The sequence below is a fragment of the Melanostigma gelatinosum genome (assembly GCF_949748355.1).
Source record: "Melanostigma gelatinosum genome assembly, chromosome: 3".
Classification (NCBI taxonomy): domain Eukaryota; kingdom Metazoa; phylum Chordata; class Actinopteri; order Perciformes; family Zoarcidae; genus Melanostigma; species Melanostigma gelatinosum.
Genome location: NC_136636.1, coordinates 6,584,957 through 6,609,493, shown reverse-complemented (window position 1 = coordinate 6,609,493; position 24,537 = coordinate 6,584,957). Strand labels below are relative to the sequence as shown.

General features: G+C 44.0%; 2 protein-coding genes across 2 annotated transcripts; both read left to right on the top strand.

The window, feature by feature from the left end:
* The first annotated feature begins 215 nt into the window (after positions 1–215).
* mon1a (MON1 secretory trafficking family member A) lies at positions 216–4,484 on the top strand. The gene is made up of 6 exons (XM_079265584.1): positions 216–348; positions 731–883; positions 2,589–2,966; positions 3,053–3,818; positions 3,931–4,078; positions 4,303–4,484. Exons 2-6 carry the CDS (start codon positions 760–762, stop codon positions 4,441–4,443), a joined length of 1,557 nt encoding a protein of 518 aa, XP_079121710.1. The 5' UTR covers positions 216–348; positions 731–759; the 3' UTR covers positions 4,444–4,484.
* Positions 4,485–9,427: 4,943 nt separating this feature from the next.
* Positions 9,428–21,593, top strand: mst1rb (macrophage stimulating 1 receptor b; the record flags this gene model as incomplete). The annotated part of the gene is made up of 20 exons (XM_079265568.1): positions 9,428–10,633; positions 13,182–13,358; positions 13,449–13,571; positions 14,104–14,274; positions 14,377–14,537; positions 15,119–15,254; positions 15,359–15,495; positions 15,689–15,868; positions 16,015–16,114; positions 16,265–16,483; positions 16,619–16,765; positions 17,070–17,223; positions 17,401–17,490; positions 17,618–17,830; positions 17,943–18,023; positions 18,162–18,343; positions 18,472–18,581; positions 18,734–18,899; positions 19,246–19,382; positions 21,362–21,593. The coding sequence occupies 20 exons, from the start codon at positions 9,428–9,430 to the stop codon at positions 21,591–21,593; spliced, it is 4,122 nt and encodes a 1,373-aa protein (XP_079121694.1).
* Between the last annotated feature and the right edge of the window lie 2,944 nt (positions 21,594–24,537).

Genomic DNA, 24,537 nt, shown 5'->3' with positions numbered 1-24,537 from the left:
CTAACGTTACAAATAACAGCCCAGTCATAATATGCAACATTAAGCAACCAGACTAATCTACAAATATTTCAAAATTAACTTGTGTGTTTGTTTACTTAAATATGTCTGTTTACTGCTCTCTCAGACTGTATGACTGCTCCGTAGCATTTCTCTGGACTTCATATCCCACAATTCCTACTTCCGGTAACCTAACGTCAACTGTAGCGGGGCTTGATGACTAGCAGGAAGAAGTAACGTTACTTCTCTCTGGTCTTGTCCCTGCTTGTTAGCTGGCGTATAAGTTGCAGTGTGGCAAGCGAATTGTGTTGGAGCACAACGATCAAATGCAGACAGCTCCGGAAATGAAAGGTAATAATTTGGAAGTAACTAATAACGAGTCACGAGAGCACTTTGAAACCAGAACCAGCTAACTAGCTGCAGATACTGTGGACTAACGTTATGTATGCTAAAGATAGCCACCAAAGTAGCCTTTAGAAGTTCCATATCAGCATACCATCTCTCTGAAACTAAAGGGCGTGAACAACAACAGAATAAGTTATTGTAAACACGAAGGAGAAATGTCAAAAGTATTTTATTGTGAAAAAATAACGTTTTAATGACTCGCGAACTGTCACGTCATAACAGTAGTAAGTTACATCGAAACCAGCTCGATCTTCAATCAATAATCTCAGTCTCACAAAGCTGCTGCTGACCTCTGATCCCACAGCTGTCTGTCTGTCTGTCCTACCAGGTGTGTTCCCACTGCCATAAGTAGCAGTGATGGATGGAGAAGCTCAAAGGTCCACTGCGTCGTGGGAGAATGCTACTCTGGCTCCCGTGGACAGCCTTCGCTCCGAGAGGGCGGAGAGCCCCATGCCAGGTCTGGTGGAGGGTACGGAACCAGGTGAGGCTGAGCAATTAGCCACTATCAGTGGGATTTTTTGGATAAGTGGGTGAATGAATTGTATGTATTTCTCCATCTCCTGGCACATCCCCCATGGGTTTACATTACAAAACATTAAAAAAAATGTTCACAGTACACGAGTACAACGTTTACAGTACACCATGTACACTGTACAAGGAAACGGCTTCAAGTTGGGCCGTTCATGCATCAGGCCATAAATAAGTAGAGATCCGCTCTCTTGAATTCGAATTAATAACTCTTTTGCAAAGGGTCATTCATAATCATTTCCTCGTTGGCATCCGGCCAGAATTTAGTTCTATGATTGCTGCTTTAAAATAGAAACGGAAAGTCTTTGCAGCAGACTATGCCTGTGATAATATTTTAAATGGCAAATACATAATCGTACAGTGACATAAACATGCATAAAACACGACAGTAATTGTTATGTTAAACGGCACACACACACACACACACCCCCACACACGAAGAATGAGAATGCACATCCTGTTTTTGCAAAGAAATTTCTAACATGTGATCACAATGATCTGTCTTTTGCAATCTGCCTGCTTGTTTGCTGGGAACGCTTTTGTGATAAACATCACAAGTCATGAATTGTATTGGAGCTCATGAATGCATAGTTTGTTTTTTGGGCTCTGTCAGACTAGAAGTTATTAATCGTAAGATTATGTGTCAACAAACTCCAACACTTTAGGAATACCATGCCATAACAACAGTGTAAGAACTGACATATCCTCTCATAAGAGCTAAATAATACAGTTGTCTCCAGCAGCACAGATGTGTCACATCCAGCTTGAACACATCCAAATCTGATTTGCTCTTCTGGTCTAGTCTTGATAAACATGACATTTTTGTAGTGTTATCTAGCTGACTCATTGTCAGACTTGTCGTATTCTCTATTCTTCTATTTTTTTTTTCTTCTCTGACTTAGATAGCTGGGACCAGAGCTTATTCATTTCTCTTACTGTGGATGCTCTGTAACAGCCCAAATAAAACATCTGTTATTGAGGCTTTTGCTGGATTCTGGCTAATGTCAGTCAGTGTTAAAAAAAAAAAGATACATTTTCTTGTGGGTAGTTTATTCAGTTTTTGTTTCAGCAAAAGGATACACTCCTATCTTGTGAACTGACATGTCACAATATAGAATCTTCCGACGGCTTTTTTGGCCAACATTACGCCCTGTTTGGGACCGTCTCAGCCGCTGCGTGGGAGACGGTCCTGGATGGTTCCCATAAAAAAGCTTGGGAAAGCAGCTGTGACCTGCTGTGCCGAGGTGGGAGAGTTAAACCTGAGACCGAAAAACTGTTGTTCGAAAACACACTCGTATAAATCTCCCCTTTTGTGAGATGACGCCACACTCTGACGTGGACAAGCCAGTCAAAGGGGAGATGTATTCGTGGTTGGAAGTGTTCTCAAACAATATTTTTTACTTTCACAAGCGACAGACTCCAAGGATGAGGATTGAGGAGTTGGTTTTACAAATGTATGGCTGGTTAACCTCCGCACCTCCATCAAAGAACAGACGCTTTTCTATCGGAACCAGTCTCATCACCAACAGATGCAAAACAACGACAAACAACGCCAAAAAGGCTTTATTGTTCTATAGCTGCTCGCTTATATATTCCTTACACATCCATACAACATACTGACAAACATTTGACAATAATTTATCCCTACGTTAACACAGGTGCCGGTCAGAAGAGTGCGATGTTCGTCCATGCGCAGTCTTTCGAGGATCTGACCGCTGAGGGAGAGGATCAGAGGGAGGCCGAACTGGACAAGTCGGGAGAGTGTGCAGACGAGCTCAAGGTGCTGGTGGGAGAGAAAAGCGTAGAGGAGCAGCACAACATCGACGTCACATCGGAGCGTAGTACTAAGGAGGAGGACGTGTGCAGCGAGGCGTGGAGGAGCCACAGAAAACACGTGTTTGTGCTGAGCGAGGCCGGCAAGCCGATCTACAGCCGCTACGGCACGGAGGAGGCTCTGTCCAGCACCATGGGGGTGATGATGGCCCTTGTGTCCGTCGTCGAGGCCGACAAGAACGTCATTCGTTCCATCCATGCAGGTCAGGATGTACTTTTGGTTCGTAAGTCAGAAATAAAACGTGTCAAAAGTGCATGTTTTTAATCTGTGTCAAACATTTTGTGTCAGATGGCTGTAAAATGGTTTTCCTCACCAAGAGCCCTCTGGTCCTGGTGGGCGTGTCTCGGACCTCTCAGACCGACAAGGAGCTGCTGCGGGAGCTGCTGTACATCTACTACCAGATCGTCAGCCTGCTGACCCTCACCCAGCTCAACCACATCTTCCAGCACAAGCAGAACTTCGACCTGCGCCGCCTGCTCGCCGGCTCCGAGTACCTCACCGACAACCTGCTGCATCGGCTGGACCGCGACCCCGGGCTGCTGCTCAGCGCCGTCACCTGCCTGCCTCTGGCCAGCTCCGCCAGGGACGTGGTGTCGTCGGGCCTGCAGGCCGCCAAATCCGAGAGCCTGGTGTTCTCCATCCTGCTGGCGGGCGACCGCCTGGTCACTCTGGTGAGGAAAAAGGACCAGTTCCTGCACCACATAGACTTGCACCTGGTCTTCAACCTGGTCGGCTCCTCCTCGTCCTTCCGAGAGGGCGAAGGCTGGACGCCGATCTGTCTGCCAAAGTTCAACACCGCCGGGTTTTTCCACGCTCACATCTCCTACCTGGAGCCTGCGTCCCAGCTCTGCCTCATCCTGGTCTCGACCGACCGAGAGGACTTTTTTAACATGTCCGACTGCAAGCAGCGGTTCCTGGAGAGGCTGAGCAAGCGCAGTGCCTACCAGGCCCTGAAAGAAGCCCTTAAATGTCCCAGCTATTCTGTGGAGCAGGTCGCCATCCCGGAGCTCAGGCACTTCCTGTACAAATCAAAGAGCTCAGGGCTGTACACCAGGTGGGCAGACCTAAGCAGTTTCAGAATATATGTCTCAAGCACGCTTCACAAATCATCTGACGGTTTTCTTGGTGTTGCACTTGACAAGATGCTCTTATTCCTTTTCCTCCAGTCCAGAGTTCCCTGAAGTGTACCAGTCTGATGGAGAGCAGGAAAGGCTGATGGGGCTGTACCAGGACCTCCACAGCAGCTTGCATCATCCATCCAGACCCCTCCGCTCCTTCTACCGCTGTGGGGAATCTGAAAACCTGCTGGCATGGGTAAGCCTGGCGTTATGAGATGAATTTTCCTGTATGGCTCTATTCTGAGGACTGAGCATGAGGTTTAGAGTTTTGCACTTTGCATGTAAGGAGAGCATTTTGTGCTTAAAAGGTAAGCGTTCATAAGTTTGTCTCTGCGTTAAAACAATTACTTTTCAAAAATCGTAGAAATACTGCAGTACTCATTGAGACGGCCTCGTGCTGCTCTGCCTCCTCTCCTGCAGGTGACGAGTGGCTTCGAGCTCTACCTCTGCTTCAGTCCGCTGGGGACCAAGGCCTTGGCCGTCTCTGCTGTCAACAAACTGCTGAAGTGGATCAGGAAGGAGGAGGATCGCCTCTTCATTCTGAGTCCTCTCACATACTGAGCCCCTCGCTGCCGGCCGACCTGCTGAAACTAAATAATTCATCACCCTGAATGCTGAAAGGGGGGGGGGGGGGCTGGGGGGCGGGGGGCTTGTGCCGGGGACCGCCGCGGATGATGTAGTAGTTCAGTATTCGCTTCATGATTGTAGAGCTTTCTTATCTTGCTTTGGATTCCTCTGATCTAATTCACGGATTTGTGATTAAGTAGACGGTGATTTAATGCTGTATTTTATCTGGCTCGCTTTTTATACCTTAACATTTGAATAACAACAGATGATTCAGCATCAGCATCATCGATGATGACGCAACAACAACATGAACGCTGGCGTTTATCTGCTCTCGACGTTGTTTCGTGAATGTCTGTTAACAGACCTATTATGCCTCTAAGACTATGAAAGATGCTGTCGTTTTAGAAATGCTTAGTTGTTAAAATCTTGAATTCAAAAACTGGAATTGTTCTGAGAACCTGCGGTAGAATGTATTCCCTTATTATAACACAGCTGTTAAAATATGAGTTCAGCACATTCTGGTTGTGTTTTATCTTTACGTGACGACCAATAACTGTAATTGTAATTTCACCTCGATGCACTTTCTTTATTCAAAAGGCACTCCTGAGACAAATGTGTTGATGAGTCTGTAACCTGATTACTGCTGTCATTTGTTTGTGTTCATGTTCAGGAATCTTAATTTCACTCACTTGATCTTCCAGTGGCAATTGGAATTTCCCTGAACTTATCATAAAATGTGTATTAGTTAAGAGAAGTATTGTATGAAATTGTACCTGCTTGTGTCTTATCACAGATGTTCACTGTATTTCAAGGCGTCCTGCTTTGCTTCAGGAAAACATCCCCACATCTGCCTCCACCAATCATGCCTTAACTAATTGGTCATTGTTCAAAGCCACAACAACGTTGTGACAGTGCAGATTTATGGCTGCATTACAACTCTAGAATCATCGGACATGAATAAATCGCTGGTAATAAAACTGATCACGTGTCTTGCGTGACTTTTGTGTTTTTCTTTCTTTTAATATTAGGCATATTAGTTAGTGATGGAAGATGTATTTATATCTGTAAAGTACGTAAACATAATCTTGCTCTGCAAAAATACTCTTCAGTGAAGTCTTTCATTCAAGACTTCACTGAAGTAAAAGTACAAAAGTATTAGCAGCAAAGTAATAGTACTTGTTGGGCGTAATGGTCCCTTTCAGAGTTGTATTATCAAATAATTGGAATAATATTCCTGATGCTTTAGCACATGAGTAGCATGTCAATGTTACAGCTGGCGGAGGTGGAGAACATTTAGTAGAAGTATAAAGAAGAATACAATTCAAATACTCAAAGTAAAAGCTACTTTGGTAGTACTTAAGTAAATTAACTTAGTTTAACCACTGATAATATTAGTATCAGTATTACCTTGTTTTAAAAACCCTACTTTATGCTCTCATATACAGTATATATATACACTACATGTCGCTCTGATGTCTCGTGCTGTGGAACAGGGGTTACATCTACAGTAGACCATCCTTAATTGGTTGCAAGTTAGAAAACAACATTAAAAAGGCAAATTAGTTGTAAACAATGCATTAATTGACGGCACATGTACGTCACTGTTCAATAAGGGTTAATTGGGTTTGCTGCTGCTGACTGTCAGAGGAGGGGAGGAGCGAGCTGAAGCCCCGTCTGAGGCAAAGAGGACCGACTCAAGCTGCGTGTTGAAGATGAATCCCAAACCCACGCAGTTGACGTGTTCCAGCGCTTCGCGAGGACGGACAGCCGTTCGAATCTAAAGGTGGGATCTTGAATCTACCTCAGCGACAAAGAAGAAGAAGTCATCCCTGCGCTGCTTCTTAGAGTCAGACAAGGAGCAAAGGTGGCAGTAAGAGGACAGTAACTTACCTGCACAGGTGAGCTTTTATTTTATAACATTCATGCAACAACATAGAGACATTTCTTTCAAACTAGTCACCTGACACTGCTAAATATTCCAGTAGGCGCTTGTTCAGATATCAAGCACACCAACAATAATATTATAACATGTCATACAGCGTGTGAGAGTAAATTAAAGGTGTAACTGTACGCCGCTTTAAACCAATCTTAGTGTTTAGAAATAAGAGTTTTAACTGTAATATAGGCTTAGGGGCTGACACTGTGGCATGTTGTGCTTGTGTGATGGTGAGTGAAGAAGGTGTGCTGAGCTGAACACGGATAATAGAAGGCTTTCATTTGCTATTCCATGTCTAATTTTCGAGTGACATCATGAAATATTACAATTTACCCTTGTAATTGGATGTATTCTCTGCACAGTTTGTGTAAAAGACCACAGTGCCCGACTATAACCATTCATAAAGATCACAGAGCAAGGTGTTTCCTTGTTTAGTGCAGCAGTTGTAGTCAAATACTGGAATGGAGCCAGAATGCACTGGCACGATTTCACTGTATACTTAAGATAGACACTGTACTTAAGATAGACACTGTACTTAAGATAGACACTGGTAGGATAAGAAACAGGAGCATCGACATGGAGTTAAGTCAATAAAATGGATAAAAAGAACAAAAGCAGGCAAAAAATGGTGCAGCGTCTGTGAAATTTTCCAAATTGATTTGATGTCGACTTGACCACTTGGATGAATCATTTTTGAAGAATAAAGTCAGAGAAATCATCGTTATATGTTTTAAAATAAAGTAAATACAGGGCTGTGTGTCGCTCCACACTGGTGGGTTTGGGCACTTTCTACCGCTGAATCAATACACGTGTCCCTGGGGTACCATGGGGTTTTCCCCCATTGATTGTTTGCACAGCAGATTGCCTCCTTGACTCCCCATGGATGTCTGTGCAGTTCTTATTCTCAGAGAGATGCTCTCATTAACTGCCGCCAAAGTGCCTGTGAGCAAGGCACTGATCCGATAAAGCTGTTACGTACTGCAGCCAACGCCAATGTTTCACTGTAGCCTCACAGGCCATAAGTAAGTGACGGTAAAAGGACAACTTGTATATTTGGAAAATTTATATTGATATATTCATTTTGACGCGAAGGTAAAAAGACAGAAAATTGAAGATAGAGTTAATTTAACACACAAACATTATAAATCAGAATCCTGCATCTTTTAATTCACCTGTAAGGGAATACACTGACGCAGCCGTCAGCAAAAACCGGCCTGCAAATAGCACAACAGTACAATGAATGGAAACTCAATTTCAACCATTTGCTTTATTAACCACGAACATGAAGAAAGTCAATCAGTGGCATTACTATGTGTGCCCATGTCCTCTCACCTTAACCTCAGTTTCACATGGAGCTGCCAATGTTAAAGTGTAACACCACTTTAGTGGGATCCCATGAATTATTTATGCGACGACAACGCACTTTACTTGGAACCTTTCCGCACGACTCCTTATAGCAACAATAAGTGACGTTTTTCTTGATAGAGTTTTGGTGAAAATGGAGTTTTCTGTGCCGCTAAATCAAATTATCAGAGTTCATTCAAATTCTCTGGCACGAGCAGATGAGCCGTTTCTTCTTCACCCGGGGCTTAAAAAGGCGCACGTCGACCTTATGACCATCAGACCGTGCACATCTTTCCCCCTGAAAGGCACGTAGCGGTTGTGACAGGAATGCAAAGTGGAGGCCGGGGTTCTTCGACGCAGCCTTAGCCTGATGTGTCGAGTTAATGATCCACTCAGCAACGTCTGTCCAGCATGAAGACAAAGCTCACAGTTTGAAACGCGGTTCCACTCGGTTGCTTGTTGTTTGGAGACTGATGAAGATGTTCAATTTTTGTTGTTGATAGATTTAGTGATTTGTTGTACCAGTTCTCCGAAATATAAGACCATGACTCATAATGGGGGGGGGGCAGATGGGATGTTGGATTAACCACAATAAACATGTCCAGACAGATGTGAATGACTTGTTCAGGAAGTCACAGTTCTATCCACTGTCTACTGCTGAGCACCAACAACGCAGCTCTCTGTTTCATTATGTAAACTGTGAGTCAGAGGAAGCTTTTATCTTCATGACCACATGCACTTTCATCATCAGCAACCAAGATGAGGATATTTATCACCTCGGATCTGTCCAGATTCAGTGCAGAACATAATTACGCAGGGTGATTTTGACTTCAGACTAGTGGAAATAAATCATCCAAAATACACATTACAGTCTTTATTTGACTACACTTTGTCTATTCACGTCTGTAGAAGTCTCCTGAATTCACCAAAAGCTAGCTTTACACAATGCCTTATCTGCACAACTGGGAAAGATGGTGATATCTATCAGTTAAACATCATTACACACTCACATTATTAAACACTAATCACCTGTAGGTACGTGCAAAACGTATATCATTTTACAATACATGTCTTTCCAGGCCTGTTGAGTTTTTGTCATTTTCTGAGCCAGAAATCTTTACTTCAGAGGGTTGTCCGGCAACAGCAAGGTTGGCGGTTCGATCCTTGGCTGCTACATGTCCTGTGCCGAAGTGTCTCTCAGAAAGACACTGAACCCCTAACTGCTCCCCGGGCGCTTCTCAGCTGCCCACTGCTCCCAATAAGCTAGGGATGGGTTAAATGCAGAAGTTAAATTTCATGTATGTGTATATGTATATTACGACTCTCATAAAATATCTCGTGAACATGATATCCCAAATTCCCTCTGTAAAAACAAGTATTTTGAACCTTGCTTCATCCAAAGTTTCGATTTCCGTTCTGGAAATGCAAAATAGCACAATAAGATGAAGCCAATTAGCATATTTAAACATACAATTAGAAAGCTGTGATAGAGAAATTGATTCCCTTAATTGAATTAACTGTGGAAGCGTCATGGTGATATCAATTAGTTCAAACGTTTACCCAATTCAACTGTGCTGTCTCCCCTTCGTGATTTATTGACCCATTCTACTTTCTTCCTTCAGATATCAGCGGCTGGTGTTCAGGATGCTTTTGTCCCGACATCTGACCTGGAGGTAACCCCACGTTGTCTGTGCTGAGATGGTCCACTGGACCACACAGTGGGGGACATGTGTCTGTGTCCAGACTCTGCTGGCCTTTGCCCTGGCCAACTGTCCCTCGCTTGCCCCCAGCCCTGTCAACTTCTCTGTGGTTTACACCATGCCCTTCTTCCAGGCCCGGGGCGCCATCCAGAACATAGTCAACAACTCGCTCTACCAGGAGGTGTATGTTGCCTCTCAGAATGTGATCGAAGCTCTCAACAGAAGCTTGGAGAAGGCGTGGGAGCTCCGCACTGGGCCGGTGGGAAGCCCCGAGTGTCATTTGTGCGATCTGTGCGACATTGACAAGGATCCCAACTTCCCGGAGGACACGAACAACCAGGTCTTGCTGTTGGATACTCTCTTCATGTCTTTATACTCTTGTGGAAGTTCTCAGTATGGTGTATGCTATTTCCACCAACTAAACTCAAATGGAGAGTTGCCTTCCCGTTCTAAGTGTTTGTTCAAAAAGGATTCGAACTCCGCTGCCTACTGTCCCGACTGTTTGGCTAGCCCTCTTGGTACCAAAGTCACAATGGTCGAAGAGGGTCAGACCGTCTACTTCTTTGTTGCCACCACTGTCAACGACAGCGTGACCCAGCGTTACGCAAGGAAGTCTATATCAGTGCGTCGACCACTGGCCACAGAAGACGGCTTCTACAGCGACGTGCGTGGCCTGACTGTCCTTCCGGGCTTGCGGCGGAAATACCATATTGAATATGTCTACAGCTTTTTCACTCAGGAGTTTGTTTACTTCCTCTCAGTTCAGAGAGAGAGCCCCGATCAGGACTCCTCTTCGTTTCAGACTCGCTTGGGCCGTCTCCCACGGAATGAATGGGAGATGAAGAGGTACCGCGAAGTGATCCTGGAGTGTCGGTTTGAACCGAAGCGCCGGAGGAGGAACGTAGCCAGCGAGCCCTACAAGGACGTGGTGTACAACGTGGTCCAGGCGGCCCATTTTGGCAAGGCTGGCAGGGAGCTGGCAGAGGAGTTGGGGGCCGAGGAGGAGGATGACATCCTCTACGGGGTTTTTGCCGTCACTGATGACAACGGGGTGACGGAGCACGACTCGGCCCTGTGCGCCTTCCCGATTGACAACGTGAACAAAGCCATCGTGGATGGCGTGGATGACTGCTGCAAGTCTGGACCAGAGCAGCTCTCCAGAGGGCTCTGCCATTTCCAGCCCTGTGAGAGCTGTCCACATGAGGTGAGGCCGTCAGTCCACTAACACACTGCATTATTCCATAACATGGATGAGATGATCCATGGGTTTCCAGCAACGCACCCATTCATATGGATAACTATTTATCCATATTTATCCGACTCAGGGTGCAGGTTTCTTGACAGGGCCTGTTATAAAATCTCACCACGTGGGGTGTAGAGCTACAAATGATGTCTTCTCTCTTAACACACCTCCTGTTCAACACTCAAACCTGCACAGTCAGTACAGCACCAGGCTGTCAAGGTACTTGACAGGTCTGAGTTCCTCAGATAAAATGGGTTCGGGTAAAAAATGATGACGACAAGAACTCAACCTTCATCATGTGTTTTTTCTTCTGATTATTATGTAAAAACTATGATGAAATTATGTAAACCCCAAACCAAAGCAGTACTTTAGTCACATTACTGGCAGACACAATGACGAACAAACATGACTGAGGAAAACTTTCATTTTCATCGGAGCACAGCGCTCGCCCCAGCTGCATCGTGTGACTCACTGTTTCAATTCAAGTTAAATATATCTGCAGATTATTGTGCAAGCTTAAAGTGAAACCACTGTCATCAGAAACGGGAATTAAATGTGCATTTAAGAGATTATTCATACCTTACAACAAATGCAAACATCATTTAACTTTTCCTCTTCAAGAAATAAGTCGACATTCTGGTCATTTGCATCCCAGCCGACAGAGGAATGGAACCAGAACCAATCGCATCATCATTCAGGGAGCACTCACTGTTAAAGCCAAGAAACCAGGGAAACAAATTGCTTTTTGGATGGAAGTTGGAATGAAAATTGGAGAGGGGCCAGGTGGGAGTGAGGTTTGAGGGCTGCGTTAGTCGAGTGGATTTCTCAGGCCAGACAGGAAGAGAGTATTAAAAAACCCTATGTAAATAAGATTTGATCTCATGTCAGTGTGTATTCAGTAGCCTGTTAAGGTCACCGTGAGCATTTGGATGTATATTTTTAACTTCTCAGATTAGGACTGCAGTGGTTTCTTGTGTTAATACTCTTGGGGAAACTTTTTTATTTTTTATTTCCAGAACCCGTGCATATTTCCCATAATGTTATTTCTTCAAATGTTAAGTTATTTTGTGTTGTCGGATGGGGAAGAACTTCCTATTCCCAATGTAACAGCCAGTTTGAGAAGTTAAAATTCCCAGAACTGAGCTGCTGTTTTTGCAGCAGTGATTTCATCGTTTGGATGTGGAATCGTAGAACTTGTGTTATGAAAACCACGGAGTTGTGACTCAGAAGCAATGCTGTTCGGTGACGTCAATTGTTCAAGGTTAAGAAAAACAGAAAAACGAACTTTGGATTGGATTCAAGGGAACCAGTGAACTTTTCTCCTGAGCCCTCTGCTGTTTTGCTGTTTTTGTGAGTGACATGCCAGCGGGATTGTCGAACATTCTGAAATCCTGGTTCTTCCATTTCTCTGCAGATCAAAACACATTTTGAGTCAACGACGTCATCTGTGACTCACAAACACCATGCTTCTCTGCTTTTTAGTGTGCCATCGAAACATTTAGACTTTGGAGAATGATTACGGTACATTTAATAATCTAGAATAATACATTATTCAGTATTAGCATGTGATTCTGTTGATCAAACGCCACTTTCAGCTTCTGGGCTCTCCCTGAAATATGAAAATGTGTTTTAGGTTGGTTATAACACATGTATAGCATATCACACCTTTTCTCTATGTCATTGTCATGGGATGTGTGGTTTAGGGTTCAGAAAACCGAATTATAATCAAGGTTCTATGCTCCTCTGGGCTTCGTAGGTCAATGATTTCATTGCTGTTTGTGTTTTTTCCAAGACCCACATCATCAGACAAGAGCATGGAGGATGCATGTCTCCTAATATTTTTTCGTATCCACTTAATTTGACTTAATTTAAATGATTATTTCCCAATTACCTCTTTCCTCTTTTATATGACAAGAACACAATTAGAAAGTGTAATTTCTTTGTTGTTCTATCATGCCCCGATGATATTAACCAGTGTTTACCGGACGACTCCCTCTAATCAAACAGTGATCCGCCCTGCCGCGTGTCTGTAGCGACAAGGCAATCCTGCTGTCAGTAGCGCAGCACATAATCACTTATCATGGCCTCTTAAATTACAAAATGATGATATTATAACGACAGATTCACCTTGTGCTTCTGGTGTGCCGGGGACTGGTGATTACCCTGGTGACCAGTGCAGCTGGGCCTGTCTCACTACATCTGCACGCTTTTAAAAGAAGAAACATTATCGTCTGAGAACGTGGAACTCTTCGAAGCGCACAAATGTATACACACTCTAAGCTGTTAAGCTAATTTGGACGAAAAATAAAAAATCCAACTCAAGGTCCAGGCCATCTCCATGATATCTGAGCATGCAGTTGAAAGATTGTTGATTATTTTTTGCTTTTCTGGACCTAAAAGCCTGTTGTAGACCCTGATGTCAGCCTAGTCCAAACATGTCTGATAATGCTCACTTTCTTCCTCATTGGCTCATTTTCATCTCCTCTGCTGCCTGTTGCCTTGGTACTAGAGCATGGAGAACAATGCCACATGCAGAGACCATCCTACCATGATGTCGAAGCCCTACTACAGAGTGGACCTCTTCAACAGGCAGATGACAGACGTCCTGCTCACATCTTTGCTGGTCACAATCATAGAGAACAAGACCGTAGCCCATATTGGCACCTCGACTGGACGCCTGCTGCAGGTACACGGCCATTTGGGGTATTTGTCCTCATTTTGACTATTGTATATACGGCCCATTACTAATGGTCATACGTTGTGTCTGTGTTGACAGCTTGTATTGACAAGATCCAGCCCTATTATCTTTGCCAATTACTCTTTGGTAGAGAAGCAGAGGGTCTCGTCCATCGCCACTGTTTACTCAACAGAGTATCTTCTCTTTGTGGTTGGAGACAAGGTACAAGAGCACTCCCATGAAATGAGAGCGAAACACTTTCATTTATATCAATGTAAATGTGTACAATGGCTCTGTGGATATTACTGTCACCTGATCAGGAGGCTCTCAGGGTCAAATTTACTCCCACAGACCAAACACGCAGCTTAGGTGACATTACAATACCAAATGAGTTGGGACTGTCATTGGCCCTATGTTGCTTTACTGCCCTCTGCCCAGTGCATGCTGGGATACGTTGCAACCACTGTAGCCCTGAGAATGAACAACGGGCTAAAGCCTAAAGCAAAACGATAAACTTGATGTGACTTTACAGTTTTCAGTAATATTAGAAGCTGGTGCTGGATCAGTAATCACATGGGTCTTAGGACTACCTTGTGTTCTTTGGATTAGAGTAGTCTGTTGAACTTAGCACCAAGAGCTGTGTGCTGAACCAGGCCCAGTATCAGTTTACATGTTATAGTAATAGCCACATTAATAATAAAGGAGTACAAGGCCATGAGATTGAATATGTGACCGTTAAATCTCTCTGTTTCAGATGATCCAGGTGCCCCAGAGAGGGCCGGGCTGTCAACACTTCCTGACTTGTGCCACGTGCCTGACAGCTCCAAAGTTCATGGCCTGTGGCTGGTGCTCCGGAGTGTGCTCCTGGGAGAGCGAGTGTCACAGTCGCTGGAGGAACGAGTCCTGCCCGCCGGGGATCACTGGGGTGAGGTTTGTTCTGTAATCCAGGATACACACGTCTCTTCGCGCAACGAATGTAAACATATAATATCAAGGTGACACTGTGTATTCTGCTTTATTGACGCAGTTCTTTCCACGAACTGCTCCTCCCGATGGTCAAACAGAGCTAACGGTGTGCGGATGGGAGTTCCAGTCTCCCATAAAACCCGCCATCACCTCCAGAACCCACCAGATCCGACTGGGACAGACTGCGTGCACTGTGCTTCCGGTCAAAAGCAATAACACACAGTGAGTATCCGTGCAGGCCCTCTTCTGGTTCCAAGTCCAATCCGTTATAGAAATGTTGTGGATTTTGTAAAAAATGAAAGGCGAGTATTTTTTTTTCCAGACGCCTTCTGAGAAATTGAGAAAGCACTAACAGACCTTTCTGCACTGGGATCTGGTCTATTGAGGCTACTGTTGGTGACGAAAGATTAGTCTCGACTTTGAGGGACCGACAACTTGATATGTGCCCTATGATGCTTACTGACGTGTTGAAATATCTGTGTGTGACACAAGGCTGCACAACCAATAGGTGTAGTTAACCACCATGAGGCTACAGCCCCACTAGCGGCTCTGTCAGGCTGCACTAAGATGCTTAAGTCAGCATGCTAACCTTCTCACAGTAATAATGTTAACATGCTGATGTTTATCAGGTTATTTTTGACCATTTTTACCTGAACGCTGTATTTTAGCAGGAAAACTAACACATTTAACAACTTTAGTGTCCTGACAGAGTTTAAAGTTTTTGAATTTACCCTGAAATCAATCTGTCACTGGTGCTGCAGTTACTGTCACTCACACACGTGTTTTGTGGTGCTGCTCTTCAGCTTGGTGTGTAAGATTCGCTCTGGGTCCACTGAGCTGTCTAAACCAGTTAACATTACAGTGGAGGTGCATGAGGGCAAGGTGGAGGGACGCTACTCGATTGACGGGAAGGCAGAAATGCCAGGATTCATATTTGTGGTAATCTTTGCCGCTATCATCTACTGAAATCTTCATTTCAACATACAAGCTGTAAATGATTTGAAATGCTATTTTAATCTAGGGAACCGCTTATGTCCCTCCAGATTCCCAACATCTCAGAAATCCAGCCCAACTATGGGCCCCGTGTTGGGGGCACACTCATCACAGTGACTGGGCCGCACTTGGATGCTGGGAGGACCAGGAAAGTCACTCTCAACGACATGCCCTGTCCTATAAAGAGGTCTGGAAACACATCTCTCCCGATCTGTTTTCATCACACTACCCTCAAATTGTGTGTAGAATAATTATGGGTTGCTTGTGGTTTATATGTTATCGTATTGAACATGCAACGTGGAAAACGCTTTGACAACTTTTTGATCCGCTACAGTTTAGCTCTTATGGCATGTAATTCTCATACCTCTGTCTCCCTGCAGAGTCACAGAGCCCAAAGGCAACGTGTCCTCCATCATCTGTCTGTCCCAGCCCATCTCAGAGGTGAGGGACGTCCCCCTGAGTGTTTTCATCGACAAGTCTCCCGTCCTCACCACAAAGGTGTTTTACTACAAGGAAAACCCGACGATTACAGCCGTCCTGCCTGACTGTAGCTTTGACAGGTCAGCCAGTGAGACCTCCACCGTTTCTCATCTTTCTTTCTTTCTCGTCTTTATCGTATCGCAAATTCAAGCTGCAACCGGAATCAATCTTATCTCCCCCGCTATTATAAACATGTAAACATATCTCATGTTTGTCTGATTCGCAGGGGGTCGAAGATTGTCATCGGGGGGGAGCACCTGGATTCTGTTTACCGCACCATCATCCGCTTTAAACCCAATGAGAGTCACTTGAAACCTGTGACAAGGGTACGGTGTTCATCGTAATGTACAGTAGATTCATTCAAAAGCATAATTCTGTTCAGTCAGTCTCCAGTTTTTAGAATTTCTTGATCCCCCTCCAAGGTCATTTTCATGACATTTCCTTCCTGTAACGTGTGATCACACGTCTTGTTTCAGGAGTGCATAGGTAAGTCCTTTCCCACGAGGATGGAGTGTATCTCTCCTGCGTTCCCCAGGGATGAGACCGAGGAAGGGGAGCTTTCTTTTGACATGGACGGAGCGTTGGGACTTTGGAATAAAGAGTTCTCCTACCACCCCTATGGCGAGCCCATTCCTTTTGAAACAGAGGGACACGTGCTGAATTTGTACCCCGGGTTTGACGAAGTGTCACTGCATGTAAGAGATTGCTCTGAGGGTATTCGCCTTTGATTTAATGACAAAATATATGTGGATTTGTCATATTCATTGTAGATTTTAAAAAAACAAACTCATATTTGTCTCATGTCTTGATGTGACCCCCCCTGTACACAGCATCAAAAGCTGAATCTGGTGAGCTCCTGTATGACTATCATTATGACGGTGGCAGGAGTTGATTGTGATGCTAAAGTCCTGGATAATGAGATCACCTGCAGGATCCCCAAGAACATGACCATCCCCGGTGAGGGCCTGCCGGTAAAGGTAAATCAGGCCGGAGGTTTAGATCATGATCCACTGACTGGCTTGTACAAGCAGCCATCAGACGGGATAGGCAAATAATGCAAAAAATAAATGCTCCACATGTTTGTCGTAAAGATAATTAGGACATTTTGCAAAATAAATTGCACATTTTATTATCTTCAATGCATTAACCTAGGAAATTCTGACTCTTTGGCATGTCGACATGCAGACTGTTTATGTTACTGTCGCGCTCAATGTCAGTAGAACTCTTAAACCATGCTTCGTAGAATAGTGATCACTGTGTATGATGAACTCTGTTCTTTAGATCTCCATCAACGGGCAGGTCCACAACGTCGGTACGGTGGTGAAGGTCAGCAACCACTACATGGTGGGCATTGTCCTGGGGATCCTGGCGGCTCTGGTGGCCGGGGCGGTGCTGGCCTTCGTTGTTATGAAGCACCTGAGGAAGAAAAAGAAAGGTGGGCTCCTCTCTGTTAGGTGGACCTTGGTCAGACCTGTTTGTGCAAGTGGAACAAGCTGTGGGCGGGAATTTGGGATGAATTACATAAATCTTTCAACCAGAACATCCCTGGTGTCGCATGGGATGTACATGTCCTTGGGTTGATGATTAAAAGGTCTTGTGAAATGTTTTTCAGCCGCCATGGTGGAGAGCCGTTTGGCCCACAGTGTTAGCTACTCCGGTACAAATAACGTGGAGCTGTCGCCCGTTGGGGACTACAGGAGAGGTGACAGTCTAGCTGAGTACTTGTGTTATACTGCGCTGTAATACTGGAAAGCTAGTTTGCTTCTGACACACATGCCTTCATAACTCTCAATGATAATAAACCCCTCTCTCTGGACTTTTACACGTAGCAACCCTGAGTACTCCCACCCCGCTGGGGGGGCCGGTGGTGTTCCCCTGCCGGAGCTACGCTGCTGGCAGCATAGATTCTACCCTGACTCCCCTCATGCCTACAGAGAAGATCTCCATCTCCAGTTTCAGGCCAGAGCTGCTAGAGGAGGTGAAGGATGTTCTCATTCCCGCTGAGATGCTCATTGTGCAGCACCACCGGATCATAGGGAAGGGTGAGGAGCCCCACTGCCTCTATGGGAAACAAAAATACTTGTTATGGAGCCTTTTGTGAGCTTTGTCCTACTTGGAAATATAATTCCTGTGTCACTCTGCATCCCCCCGTAGGTCATTTTGGCACTGTCTATCATGGCTACTTCAAAGATCACAACAACAGAGAAATCCACTGTGCTGTCAAGTCTTTGAACAGTGAGTAACATCTGTATATTTGCTTTAGGGAAGCACCAGAAAGTCTCGCTTTAAAAGCAGCTTCTCATATTTGTGATTCCAGTGGCTTTCGTCCTTTAGATCTGAGTCCATAATGTGTGTGTGTGTGTGTATCATCAGGAATAACAGATGTCGAGGAGGTGGAGCAGTTTCTGAAGGAAGGTATCATAATGAAGGGTTTCCACCACATGAATGTGCTGTCTCTGCTGGGCATCCTCCTGCCACAGGAGGGGCTCCCTCTAGTGGTGCTACCGTACATGAAACATGGTGACCTGCGCCACTTCATACGCTGCGAGAAGAGGGTGTGACACCGACATTAAAACAGTGCAAATGGATCATCTGATTCATGTACAGTCATCTGTTTCCAAACTATGTTTCTCCAACTGTTTAAAAGCTGTGCTTTTGTCTTGTGTTTGTGGGATTTGTTCAGAACCCCACCGTCAAGGACCTGATTGGCTTCGGGCTGCAGGTTACCAAGGGGATGGAGTATTTGGCTCAGAAGAAGTTTGTGCACCGAGATCTCGCGGCACGCAATTGCATGTGAGTCACCGAGATGTGCAGAGAAATCAGCAGTTTGTTCACCGCCGTAAGGCCGGAGTTTCTCTTGGATTTCGTGTAGTAGTGTGTACAAGCTTGTTTCATTGTTACATCACAATTCAACAGAACTGTAATGTTGCCTTTTCTGTCTTTAGGCTGGACGAGTCGTATACAGTCAAGGTGGCAGACTTTGGCATGGCCAGAGATGTGTTTGATAAGGAGTACTATAGTGTTCAGGACCACAGGAAGGCTAAGCTGCCCGTCAAGTGGATGGCCATCGAGAGTCTGCAGACACAGAAATTCACCTCCAAGTCCGATGTGGTGAGCAAATTAAGATCTGCCTTATTATAATCAAGATCTGCTGCAGGGACATCTGCTGTCCTCTACATCATCTCAAGGGGCAATTTACATGTTAGTGGTCACACAATAATTAACAGGATAGGAAAGCAGAAAAACAAACGTATGTTTATTTTTTCCAATGTTTTATTTTTTTCTTAAATCTTTGATTATTTCCCTTGTCAATACTGGATAATTTAACCTCTTTAGGCCTTTGAAATGATTGAGTTAGAACAAGAGGAAATGGCTGAAATGGTCACAAACAGTAGATATCTGTAATGATGTAGAGTCGCGTGTAGACATGGCATAACCTTTGCCTCTCCTGATGCAGTGGTCCTTTGGCGTGCTGATGTGGGAGATGCTGACCAGAGGAGCGAGCCCCTACCCAGAGGTGGACCCTTATGACATAACACATTACTTACTGAAGGGCAGGAGGCTTCCCCAGCCTCAGTACTGCCCTGACCCTTTGTAAGTAGTGGGAGTAATAGCATTATGTTGCACACTTTGTTTAAATAGTCCAAGTAATTATTTTGCACAAGTCCATTGTAAAACTTCACATAATTGAGGACTGCATTGGTACGACTACTGCAATAAAACTAACACAGATTTACAACTACAAGACGGAAGAACAAAGTCCAAGTAGTAAGGCAATTCAAGGCAAGGCAAGTTTATTTGTATAGCACATTTCAACAACAAGGTAATTCAAAGTGCTTCACATGAAACCATTAAAAGCATAAAGGCAAAAGTAAAGGAGATTTAAAACATACATTGAAACAATAATCAATGTCTCCCTGAGACATTACGCTGCACGCAATCAATAATAACAAGATGTTCCTATGGTCACTCAGTAGTGTAAATCCCGTGAATTGTCCACTACTTGGTATTCCAACACAGTTAAACAATGCAGTTTGGAAGTTAATGTGTATGTCGACAAAACACCTCTTCTTCCTTCACAAAACCACGCACACACACACACACACACACACACGCACACACGCACACACACACACACTCACACACGCACACACACACACACACACACACACACACACACACACACACCCACACACACACACAAAGTGGTCTGACTTCACAGCGAAAAGCCAAAGTGTTTTTGCTGTTTTAATGATACATCCCTTGGACTGTAGGCTTTTGCACAACGACTTAAAGATTGATGGAGAATAAATCAACTATTCTGTCCTCATGGAACAAAGCGCTGATGGAAAAGTCTTACCAAGGAACACATGTAGAGGACCATTGTAGGATATTAAAGGGATAGTTAGAAAGTTTGGGAACTGTGTTTTTTGCTTTCTTTTTTTTATATTTTATTTTAACAATGCAAGAGAGCATATAGAACACAGAACATTAAACATTACAAACAACTACATAACAAGTTAAGACAAAACAAATAAAAAATAAAAGAGAAAAAAAAAACGAAACACAAATGAATGAAATAAAATTAAGTAAATAAATAAATAATTCCCCCACCCAAAAAAAAAGAAAAAAAAGGTTGCTGCATAAAGTGACACAGCACAAAGGAGAATGTAAATCGGAGCTCTAAATAATTACAGTTTAATTACTGTTTTTTGCTTTCTTGACGAAAGTTAGATGAGAAGATTGATACCACTTTTATGACTGTGCACTAAATATGAAGCTACAGCTAACAGCTTAGCTTAGCACAAAGACTGTAAACGGGGGGAGCTAACATGGCTCTGCACAAAGTTAACAAAATACACCTTCCAGATCCTCTACAGCTCACCAGTTAACACGTTATACGTTATTTGTTTAATCCGTACAAATCAAGTGTAAAAACATCAACTTGATATTTTACGGGGAGTTGTCAGTGCCAGACAACTTTTTTGGCCGGGACCAACTTCCTACTTCTGTCATTTGTAGATATCCCACGAAATCAATTTGCATATAATCCACGTAAGCATGAACCAGGAAGTATAAAGACGGCACTTCCGTAGTTATTTAAATCCACAAAACACAATATTTTTCCCTAAACCTTACCAAGTACTTTTGTAGCCTAAACCTAAGAAAGTTGTTTCCTGTTAAGATGGAAGTTTATTTATGAAAGACTGTATGCATGTAACGAGTGTTGCTGGACTTTTGTAGGAAAACGCACGAAAAATGAGGAACATTTACTTAAAATGAGCCTAACGTATGAGGATACGTATGAGGATACGTGTGAGGATACGTATGAGGATACGTATGAGGATACGTATGAGGATACGTATGAGGATACGTGTGAGGATACATTAGGCTGCTGGAAGGACACAAAAAATGTGTGTATAAAGTGTCTGGAATTTCAGAATTTTGTAACAATGATAACAAAATGTGAACGCAATTATCAATTGTTTTAATGCGAACTGATAATAAAGTGGACTGAGTCGGTTATTCCCCCCCTTGCTTGGACTCAAACTCTGTCCGTGATTTTTTTCCAGGTATAGCATTATCCTCCAGTGCTGGGACCCTGATCCAGAGTTGAGGCCCAGCTTTGCTACGTTGGTGTTGGCTGTCTCCACCATCCTGTCCGGCCTGGAGGGAGAGCACTACATCAGTCTGGATGTCACCTACGTCAACCTGGACCAGCCACGGCCCTACCCTGCCCTCACAGAGTCTGCTGACGAAAAAGACTCCACAGATGTTGAAGACTCAGGCTCAATCTCTTCCTGATCCGCTCCTCTCTCGACTTTTAAATGGTATTGGTGCTAACGGCAAGAGCACGAAAAACCTCGGCCAGGTCGCGACCGTGTTTCTTACCGCCAAGCATCTGAAACAGAGGTGCTGGTTCATTACTGGGCATTTAAAGGGGCAGTCAGATGCTTTTAGCTGGCATATAGCACACCCTCGGGCAGTCATACTGGAGGCCTGTCACTTTTGCAACAATAGCAGGGTAAAGTGTGAGCTTCCAGTCGTAAAAGTATTTCACAGACATTTAGCTATGTTATTTTTCACTGCTAACTGATGTCACTGATGGTACAACTAATCAGTTTTGTAGCACTAGATTGTTAGCTAGAGAAAATAAAACAACTTGTTACACGTCCATTAGAAGCTAACAGGCATTATGCTGGATTGTTAAATCTGCTTTAAGAGTTTGTTCACATTAACTGAAGTTAAGGTTTTCAAACAGCAAAGTATTGTGCAACTAAAGGCACAAGCTAGGGCTGAATAGATAACCAAATCTTAGTCGCGCTAAACCGAACTGTTCTGACACAACAGGAGTTTTTTGTTTGTTTGCTGAGCTGGTATTTATGTAGACCTTATAAATTCAATTCTTCCATGCCCAAGTCTTACAGTGTTGGCTACGGGTGCTGAGGAAAGGTGTCACATTCATGTAATTCATTGGCACATTAGTTTTCTTTTACTACCTACAACATAGAGTACTGTTACAGCAGCAGAGCCCATGTGTTTATACGTTTAGGTGACATGACATGCCCACATTTGCTTTTAATCTTTTTGCAGTGATGCAGTGATTGTTCTGTATATTTTGGATCACACTTCTGTCAGGCACAATGACGACCGCGATGTCCCGAAGGCAATCTGACCGTTGCTTGCAGTTCTGACACAATGTCTTTGAGATAGTGTTATAAATTAAAATATTTATTTGTTTATAGATTTGTTCTCATGCTGTGGACTCCAAGTAAATATGAGAATTCATGCAAACCCTGCCATTTGCGGTTGATTGTTACACATGAATATTTTGCCGTAGAGCTGCTACGGCTTTTGTTGCATTCTCCACTAGAGGTCAGCATTCTGTTAGAAGTCCTCTACGTTGCCTCTGATCAGCTCCTGAAGATGGTCCCAGCAACATGGATGCAGCATTCTTTATGTGTGCATCATTTTTGCCGTAGCACAGCAACATGAATGACCCAGGTCCCCCCCCCATCCCTGAGAACCAACCAATAAGCCCTCTGGATGCCACATAAGATATTAAAAGCAGGCAAGAACAGCACAGCAGACAAAGCAGGCCTGTTTGCCTCTTTTATTGCCCTCTTTCATATATTCTGACTTCAGCCGTTTGGCAAAGGAGCAAATGACTGCATTTTCAGTGAAATAAGTTGAAGAAACAGCCAGCGTAGACAAACAAACAGTATGTCAGTCAAACAAACGTCTCACCAACATACAGAAGCAACTCCCGGTGCTCGAAACAGACGTCACACACAGCGACCACACTTCCCCCACAAACAAAACCGGAGTCAAATATAACCAGAGGGAAATAAACATCATGAAGTTTTCTCTTTTTTCATGCAGCCAAGAACAAAAGTTAATCCCTGCATGGTGGGGCCTTTGATAGAGAGAGCGTGAGCCCAGCTTACGTTGTCAAAATGTGTGTGTGAGTGTATTTGCGTGTGGGCCACATTTTGCAGAGCAGAGCCCACAGGATCCACAGAATCAAGGCAGCCATGTTCCCCCCCCCCCCCCCCCCCCCTTTCTCTTGTTCCCTGTTGTATTATCCGGGCTATAAAAAGTGCTGAACCTGTGAAGAGTGCTGCTGTCAGCTGTGTGACCACCTCAAGCTTTACAGCTTTTCTCCTGTGCTGGGTTCACCGTCTGGTCCCACACCATAGGACGTTTGTAATGTGTCTCATACACGTTAACATTCTTTTTCCCCTTCCCATCTTCCATTGCGGTTGTTTGTGTGGACTTCAAACCAATACAGAGATGAGACAGTTGATGCTGGTTCATCTTGGTGCGTGGTTTATGTCTGTATACTGCACGCTTTATATGGCAGCCTCATTAGAGGGAACATGAATAACCAGTGCTCGAGTGCTGTGTCAAGTTTGGAAAGAGGGAAAGCAATCTGTGAGATTGGCCATCTGAACAAGTCTTTTTTTGAAAGCGATAGGCTAATTATTTCCATTGCTAAGTGATGATGGCAGACCCTCACAAATAAGTACTGGGGCCAAACTAGGAGCTCTTGGATTCTGTTCCAGTGTAGGATCTGGCATAAAATAAACCCTATGTGGAAACCAGTGAAATAAGACTCTTATCACATATTTCTTTTTTACACATTCTGTTTGTTTTGCCCTTGTGGTATGAACCTCATGTAGAAACCCAGCCTGAATACTGTCAGAGTCTCTTTTCTTTTACAATTCATACTGAATCCATACATCCCGTGCAGCAAAGTGCCATGGTTACATTACTGTTAAATTTTGCAACGTTGCACTTTCGGCCTCAAACAACTGACCGAATTTACGAGAGAGTCACAGAAATCATTCAACATAATTAAACTGCACAGCATTTGGGCCTTCGTTTTTTTTTTGTAGTGGCTGTTCGAGGTAGAAATGAAGAGGGAAATAGTTTTTGTTCAATGTTCAACCACAATTGGTTGCATTCAGCTCTCCCTGCTCTCAGCATGTCCTGCTATATTTCAATGCATTACTTCCTGTGTGCTGAGAGGTTTTCCTGAGACCATGACTACACACCATAAATTACACTTAACAAGGTTAACGTATGTCTAAGTATAGTGGTCACGGCTGTTCCTTTCAGTAGCAGCATATTTACAGTTTCAAGAACAATTTTCACATTTAATTGTTGCACTTTGCATAGATTTTAATTTCAAAGCCCCTCTCATAATGCGGCTAAAAGTGCTTCACATCAAATGATATAAAGATAT

What these genes read in the sequence shown, in the direction of transcription:
- mon1a (XM_079265584.1), top strand. Translation starts at nt 760, where the DNA reads ATGGATGGAGAAGCTCAAAGGTCCACTGCGTCGTGGGAGAATGCTACT. An exon ending in AGCTCAGGGCTGTACACCAG is followed by an intron (nt 3,819 to 3,930) that starts GTGGGCAGACCT and finishes CTTTTCCTCCAG; the next exon opens with TCCAGAGTTCCCTGAAGTGT. An exon ending in CTGAAAACCTGCTGGCATGG is followed by an intron (nt 4,079 to 4,302) that starts GTAAGCCTGGCG and finishes CCTCTCCTGCAG; the next exon opens with GTGACGAGTGGCTTCGAGCT.